This window comes from Eurypyga helias, unplaced genomic scaffold (genome assembly GCF_000690775.1).
Source record: "Eurypyga helias isolate BGI_N326 unplaced genomic scaffold, ASM69077v1 scaffold42579, whole genome shotgun sequence".
NCBI classification, from domain to species: domain Eukaryota; kingdom Metazoa; phylum Chordata; class Aves; order Eurypygiformes; family Eurypygidae; genus Eurypyga; species Eurypyga helias.
The window spans coordinates 3,379-11,605 of NW_010274750.1; the positions used below are offsets into that span (position 1 = coordinate 3,379).

The following is an 8,227-nucleotide window of genomic DNA, read 5'->3' on the forward strand; positions in this document are numbered from 1 at the left end:
ACTAGAGACCAATTTCATAGAAAGCAGCATTGGGCAGAGCTATGGATTTCCATTATTCCTGGGAGGGAACAGCCCCCTTGCCTGCAACACAACACGAGCGCTCTCCAGCCCCAGGCGAGGACGTGGGCCGAGGTTTATAATCAGCAGCCGGAAGCAAAGCCACCTCAGCCGCTCTCGGGCCCTGGAGGTGCTCTTCGCATGTTCACCCTGTCCTGAAGGCAGAAAAGCAGACACTGGGGTGAGCGAAATCCCAAGCCTCCCGCAGCCACCACACAGCAATCCCTTTCCTGACTCCCCCAACCCTAACAAGCAGCGCAAACACGAAACGCTCCCCTGCCACTCCTGGCGAAAGCGCTGTGCTTCCCGAGGGTCCGAGTACCCACGCAGCCAGGAACCAGACTGCCTTTCCTAGGGCGGGGAAATCCTGGGCAGCGAAAAGCCGTCTGGCAGTTGGGCACCTTGGTGCTCCTCACAGGTAAGTTCTGCCCACAGAGGGAGCCTGAGCAAGGCAGAAAGACGTTTCACTCAAGTGTTTTGCTATTCACTGATATTATGCAATATATCAAGGAATTTGTTGATAATCAAAGCAGAAAGGTCCTCAGACATACTGATAAATTACAGGATTAAGACTCCCCCCCCCATCATATCAGAATAACCAAGAAAAAACAGGTTGTAAGCAGTGAGGTGTCTGGCTAAAAGCAAAGAGGAATCATGACACACACTCACTATTGCATTTTCTTCTTGCTGTGCAGCCCAGGTTCTTCCTTTAGCTAAAGCAATTGGCTAAATGAACTGGGAAGAAAGCATAACCCAGGAAACAGCTGGGTTGCCAGGTGGTACCTCTGTCACCTGTTTTCTGATCTTCTACATCAGTAACCTGAAAAGCATTAACAGTGCTTTTGGGATTTCGTCTTCCTCTCCCAGCTACACCTCAACACTCCTATGAAGACACTTAACTGCATCTGAGATGCTCAGCCAGAGCTCCTGTAATACCACTGCTTTAAAATACAACACTTGTTAGCACAGTGCACAAGGAGAAGCATTCCTATGACAAAAAACAGAAAGCCAAGGCTCCTGGCTCTGCCCTTTAACTATTAATTCAGATTTGATTTCTCTTTAGTGTGGGGATTTTGAGACAGTGGACCAGAATATTTTTGCAATAATAAAACAGCTCTAGCAGCCCTTGGCAATTTTGTCCAGGTAAGACTGTAGTTTCATACAATCAGGCTCGTGATACAACCAAAGTTCAGCTCACATTAAGGAGTGTTTGTCCTCGTAGAAAGAGGCCAAAATGAACAGAAGTTACAGTCAGGTGACTTACACGTCACAAAGAACTGACAACAGTAGCCACAGATGAAAATTAATCAAGATATTTAATACAGTGCAATCCATAGTAGTTTCTTAATTAAAGTAATTGTGTGCATGTATCTGAATGGGTTATCAATTATCACAAAAAAGCAATAAACATTGTAGTGCTATGTAGAAAAATGTACAACTGAAATTTAAATCCTCCCTACTTCCAAGACAAATTGCAAATCAGCGACTTGTCAACTGCCAATCGTCATCACCAATTAAAACGGGACTTGTGACTACACTGTCGCGGTGACAAACACAAGGCTGGCCACACGTCAGTCGAGGGATATAAATAGAACTTGCAAAGAACTAAAAACCTAAAGCATTCTTGCACCTAGACACAATAAGAAGCCGATGGTGGCTTAGGACTTTTCCTGGTTTTAAATGCCTTACAAGACTTCTAGACACACTAAAACTGATGTAAAATCACAGAGTGTTTTTCAGCGTATTTCAATTCAATATGGCCCAAACTTTTGAAGACGAAGATCCAGCAGTGGCAGCAGCACAGTCCAAAAGCTGTATGCTTGATTTTGCAAATACCTTTCTACAGAAATTCAACCGTATAAACTGCAGGCAATTCCCCCTGCTCCCCCTTCTTTCCTTCGTGCAGACCATGCTATGCAGAAAACAGCGATGTGGTTCCCACTGCTTTAGGTTAAAATTAAAAAGATAAAGACATTTTGCTTATGCTTTCTCCTCAACACAACACATTTGCACCCAGAATAGGTAATCAAAGTCTTTTTCCAGCCAGTGACTGCTGTGGTTACATGGTTCCTGCCCAAGCTTCCAGCTCTTTCATGTCATCATCCTCTTCTTCTTCTTTCTTCTTGGCTGCAAAATATTAAAAGAAAACAAATGAGTGGGAGTCCAGACAGCATCCCGTCTCGATCCGTTGCGGGAGAAAAGCCTCTGTGCCACTGACCGAAGCACCAAATGCCAGTGGAGGAAAACAAATACACGAGACCTTTTTGAACTGAAGTAAAAACTTCTGAAAAAGCCAGAACGGGCTAAACTTCCCGCTATTTCCACTTCAAGTGGAAGGGGATGAGAGCTCACACAGGAAGAATGCCAAGGTGCATGTGTACACCCGTGGTGTGTATCATTCTCCATAAGCACCGAGCCTCCAAGCAGAAGACCCCAGGTTTTCAGCTTCTTGTCTGACATCTCCAGTATCACAGGCTCTCCCCTGTACAGAATAAAATCCTTATTCCATCTTTAAGTTCTCAAACCACAACAAATGAGGCTGCTGTGCTTTCATCTAGCCAGGTACAGAATCCGGAGAGCTCCAACTCCGGTGTTAGTTCCAGCTCTTCACGGGCTGAAGCGCTAGCCAGCACGGGGTGCGTGCTGCCCCCCTCCTCTTGCCAGGCTCTGAGGAGGCGGTTGGACCTGGAGGATAAGCTCCAGGCTACACGCTGCCCAGCTATCACTGTTAGTCCTTCCAGGGGGGCACATGCTGCTATTTGCCAAAAGAGGGCAAGTCCACTTTCTGGAGATGAAAACCATTCACTCAGCAGAAAGGCTTTAACCCAGAAATAGTGGCAATAAATTTGGAAAATACCAAAACAGACGTCATTTCCTCAGACCGTGGTTTTGCTTCAAAAGGAGTGGGGGAAAAAAAAAAAAGAAGAGTCAAATAATTCAGACTCAAAATGGTTTGTGTCATTCCAAATTAAACATTTACGTAAAGGTGACTCAGCTCTCTCTTGAGTCAAACTTAAGACCTATCATTTATACCAGTTTGGAATTTGTCTTCCTGAATTCAGCTCTCCTGATCCCTGTTAAGCAAAACCAGCCTTTGCCTGAATTTCTTCTGACATCAATTTAGCTGACAGGCAACAGCAAAAAACTTCTCATTCAGACTAAGTCCAACTGCAGACAGCTCCTGAGAACTGGAAAAGCTGGAAAGCTCCCGCTCATTCTCCACGCAGCGACTACAAAGGAGGCGGTAGGAGTCAGCTCTACCACAGAAGACACATTACTTACTTCCAAAAGACAGACCAAACAGGTACCAGCGTTGCTCGGTAAAGCACCCCTTTGAACGCCTGACCCACGATGCCCAGAAGTAAGCTTTTCATCCCAGCGTGTATTAAGTCAATTTTAAGCGAAAACCAATGTAGGTTAAAAAAAACCCAAACGTACAACAAAAAACCAAAACCACACACACAAACAAAGCACAGAACTCCCACCCACCACCCCCCTGCATCCCAAGGTTTCCCAAATGCCAGGCTTGGAGGCAGTTTTATTTAAGTAAAAAGCAATATGTCATTTAAATACATGAATGGAATTTCCATCCAAGAGCAGCTTAACACAAATCCTATAAACCCCCAAGCTTATACTCACAGTTTTTACTTAAAAAACATTCATTATTTTTATTATTTTAGGAAGTGCTGTGTCTACATAAGTCTTATGCTGTACAGTTACCTAAATACGTGCACAATTACAACGCCTCTTACTAGTGCGCAGTCACAGCTACCTAATGCAATGCAGGAGGAGTATCTGGGCTCGAGTCAGCATGTTTTAATGTCCATACCCAAAGAATATCCAGAGAACAAACCTGACAAAACCAGCTAGGAAATAAAAAGGTAATGCACATGTTTGTTTAAACTATTTCTCCCACTGTTGGATCTGAATCTAGATCAAGTCTCAGAGATAAGATGTTTTGATACAACTCGCTCCCCTCTCATCACCACTCGTCAGCTATTCTGCCTAGCAAAACAGAACCAGAAAAAACTGAATTATGTCAAAATACAAGAACTGTAACGCACAAGGAGCACACCTCTCAGCACGCCACCCACAGCAGAACCTTCTTGTTGGCAGTGTCTGCTGCTTCCTAGGACCTTCTAAGCCTGGAAAGGCAGCAAAATAATTATAAATACACTGACCAACTGGGGCTATCTTCAGCCTCTAGGTTTTTGGACATTTTTTCTTAAGTAAGCACACGAAATAGAGCTGCAAAGTCCACATCTTGTTCATAATACATTAAGGCAGATTCAGCAGCATAGGCTGGCAAAGCGTCACGTGACATATTCCAACTCAACTGTACTTCATGAGGCGTCACTTCCAGTTTATAGAAGAGTGACCAGATTTAAGAGCATCTTTGAACTGCCTCTGTAAATATGAATGTTTCTTGCCCATTCTCTGTGTAACATCATCACACCAACTAAAATTTCCTAGATCTATGTGCTCTGAGACTGGGATGATCCTAAGCTTGGTACTGTCTGGCTTGAGGATGTGTCAACCTCGGCAGAGGCAACAGCTGTCCCCAGAGAGGGGACTCTGAGGTGAGCTCCTCCCAGAAGCCATGCTTTGACCCCAAGCAGGGATCAAATTAAAAATCCAAGGCAGCAGCGAGGAAGCCTGGTTCAACATGGGGCTCTGAACTGGCCTGGGACTAATTCCCAGAGCTCACATCCACTGCACTCCCTTTTACAGCCTTGGCATGTTGTCAGTGTCACTTCCCTGATGGGTCAGCAGCAACAGGTAGGCAGCTTCCTCTCTCCACGCCTCCACCCACGCCGCAGATCAACCAGCAGCGCCAGAACAGATAAACACTGTCCCTGTGAGACCTATTAGCTTCCGTGGTTCTTGTGAAAGGCAGGTTACCCCCACAGGGAAACAGCAGTAGGTGTGATTTGTGATTCGTGAAGCAGTTTCGAGCAGGCCTGCGCTGCATGCAGTCAGATCTCCCAAACCCGAGGAGCTGGTACTTAAACCTGCTTCCGGTAAAGGTCCGTACGTACCTGGCTTTGAGGGTATTGATATTGAGGGCACATTCGGTAGTGGTACTGTCTCGGGACCACTTATTTCCAGCAAGTTTTTGTCTAGTTCTTCCTGCTCTAGTTCCTCTAGTTCTGCCATGAGTTCATCCTGGTTTTTTAAAGGAGAAAAAAAAGAAAACAAACTTTAAGTCATATTTATTAGCAGATAAGATTTAATTGGTCTTATTACTAACGGAAATAGCTTAAACATGCCGGATCAGAGCAAACTGAGTGCTGGGGAGTCTAAATCTTCATCTGAAGCCCTGTATGTGGTCTCTCGGAGGGTGAGGAGGGTGGGGAAAGCAGTGAGGAGAAGAAGAACTCTGAGTCCAAGCATTCTCACATCAGGCCAGCCAGACCATTCTGAGCACAAAGGCAGGGTCAGGGCTGCTGTATGCACTGCAACAAGTTCTAGGAGCAATTTTATATCCTACTACTCCACTAGGCACATGCAACATGCAGGTCTTAAAAGAAAGATCTCACATGATTCACCATCCCTGGAGTATTTAAAAGACGTGTGGACAGCAGACATGGTGCTTAGGGACACGGTTTAGTTGTGGGCTTGGCGGTGTTGGATCAACGGTTGGACTCAAGGATCTTTTCCAACCTAAATGATTCTATGATTTTATGACATGAACAGAGGCAAATTTAAAGCATACCTCATCAAATTCTTCCCCAAATCCTACTGGCTTTGAGATGGCTGTTGAAATCTCATCTGCCAGCTCTTGCTGCTCTGCAATATCCTGCATTAATTCATCTACTTTGTCGATATCCCTGTAAAAGAGAGAGTTCAATATAATCAGGCACCTTCCCAATCAGCACTTAAGACCACATTTCTTGGTTTTTGTGGTGACATCTTACAAATGCCTTTCCCAAAACGTACTTTGAATGCAAGTCTGAATTTTATCCCCCTGGTCCCAACAACATTATGCGTGTATTTTTCACTTTTTTCCCTAAAAGCTTAGCTCACAGCAGTTAGATACAGAGACTTCATATGAAGAGGTCTGTTCTGCATTACTGGCATTAATAATAATTTGCTCTGTTCCCTGACCAGGCATTATTACATTACATCTACAGTATCTGCTTTTGGAGCAAGTACAACATTCCCATCATGCAGTTTACCTTTAATTACCGCTACAGACACCAACTCCACTGCATAGAAAGAAGTTCAAGTCTCCCCTTGAGACTTAAAATTCTTGCAGCTACGAGGTGGATCTGTAACTGGTGCTCACTCCACTTTGCTTTAGACTACACTGGGGCTGGACTTCTTTTGGACAAAGGCAGCGGCTTTGTGCATAGGAAATGGTGGTAAGCTGGGGAAGCATCCACAGCTGCACATTTTGCTCAGTATGAAAGTATATTTAGTATTTTCGTCTAAGTTACAGGCTTTTAAGAGAAGGTTTTGCTACTCTAGCTCTACCTTTGGTTATCAAACACCTAGCATTTAGCAGATCAAACAAATGACAGACTAAAGGTGCCACGGAAAGATGCAGAAGGGAGTAACTTACATGTTGTCATGAGCAGCTTTCATAGCTTTAGCAGCAAACCCCATATTCTTAAGCACTTCAGTGTTAGTGTTGGCATTCTCGAGTGCTTCCCTCTGAAATTCAATTGTTGATAACGTGCCATCTATCTGTGCAAGCTGCTTCTCGTACCTCTTCTTACGCTTCAGGGCCTGCAGAGCAGCTGAACAAAGGAAAGAGGAGGATTTGTGAGATTTGTTCCTGAAACAGCCACGCACGTTTTGTACCAAACGCCAGTATAGGGAAATATCTAGCACGTTCTATTGTTTGTTCTCCACTTTTCGTCCCAGATAAATGCAGTTGCCTAACCCTTCTGTTTGCCTTCTTCACCAAAACTGTTTAAAGGTGGCCAGGTGCCTGTCCATGCCCTGCCACGGGCAGGATGCCAGCCAAGAAGCGGTTCGAGGATCAGTAGTCCGGTCATACGTAACACACCACACCCCAGAGACTACGCTACCACAAACAGCAGGCTCCAGCGTGCAAGCGGGCCCACTTCAGCACAGCTTTGTTCCCCATCAAGGCACAGATGCTGGCGTAGCTCCCGCCAGATGAGCTTATGATGCTGCTGCAGGGTCGCCACCAGCCAGCCGAACTCCTGTGCAGCTGCTGGGAGAAGCAGCTCATGCCAGTACACAGCAAGGGCAGTGTTTCTCCAGCTTTGCTGATTAATGCTGTGAAACACACACAGAGAAGTATTTTTATATAAACAAACTTTGTGCGTGTTTCATACTACTCCTTGTACAATGTGCTGTCCACACAACAGTCTCCGCTGATGGCCATGCGAAGAGATGCCATCGTCTACACGGGTTTGAGCAATGTGCTGCTTGTAAGCACCTGTCCAATGCCTGCCCAGTGCAAGAGGAGCCCCACAACCACGAGAGCACCCACCCAGAGCCCCACACCCACGGGGATCACCCATGCAGGAGGACTGGTCCGACTCGCTGCACAGCTGAGCGTCCCAGCTCCTTCTGCACGGCTCAGCTCCACCCCAGCCGGGCAGGTACCATCCAAGCGACAGGAGCCAACAGTCGGACTAACAGCGCGCTGCACGGCTGCTCCCCAAACACTGACAGCAAATAGGAACCAGATTTGAGTACAATCTTGCCTGTGCGTGGCTGAAAGCTTTGGTAGGAGCTGCAGTGGGGGCAAAACCTACTGAGCGCCGCTGAACAAACGCAGGGTGTCACACGGAGCAAGACACACGACCAGAGCTTCCCTTCACAGCATCTCTGCTTCCTCCTCTCCAGACACACAGACTTGGTCGTGTAACACACCTGCTACTTCCCCAGCGCGGCCGGGACACAAGCTGCTGTCGCCTTCTGAAGGCAGCCACGTGCACGCCTTGTTTCTTCACTGCCCCGGGAAACCGCTACCACCACACAAGATCAGCTCTTCCGCTGCAGCTGACACAAGGGCACTACACGCTCTGCTAAAAAGATGCCCTGGGGCTCCCAGCAGATCACCCATGTTCCCCAGGCACAGTGGCAAATAAAGCTTTAAACCTTTAAGATGTTACTTCAAACCTTTGCGTCCCTGTTTACAATTCCACAGCGCATTTGGATGCGGGGACAAGGAGTAGGAAATTCCGAC

General features: G+C 46.3%; 1 protein-coding gene across 1 annotated transcript; it reads right to left on the minus strand.

The window, feature by feature from the left end:
• Window positions 1–1,354: 1,354 nt before the first annotated feature.
• CHMP4B (charged multivesicular body protein 4B) lies at window positions 1,355–7,432 on the minus strand. The gene is made up of 5 exons (XM_010159893.1): window positions 7,396–7,432; window positions 6,623–6,800; window positions 5,774–5,888; window positions 5,097–5,223; window positions 1,355–2,184 (listed from the first exon to the last, which is right to left on the minus strand). The coding sequence occupies exons 1-5, from the start codon at window positions 7,430–7,432 to the stop codon at window positions 2,117–2,119; spliced, it is 525 nt and encodes a 174-aa protein (XP_010158195.1). The 3' UTR covers window positions 1,355–2,116.
• Window positions 7,433–8,227: the final 795 nt, after the last annotated feature.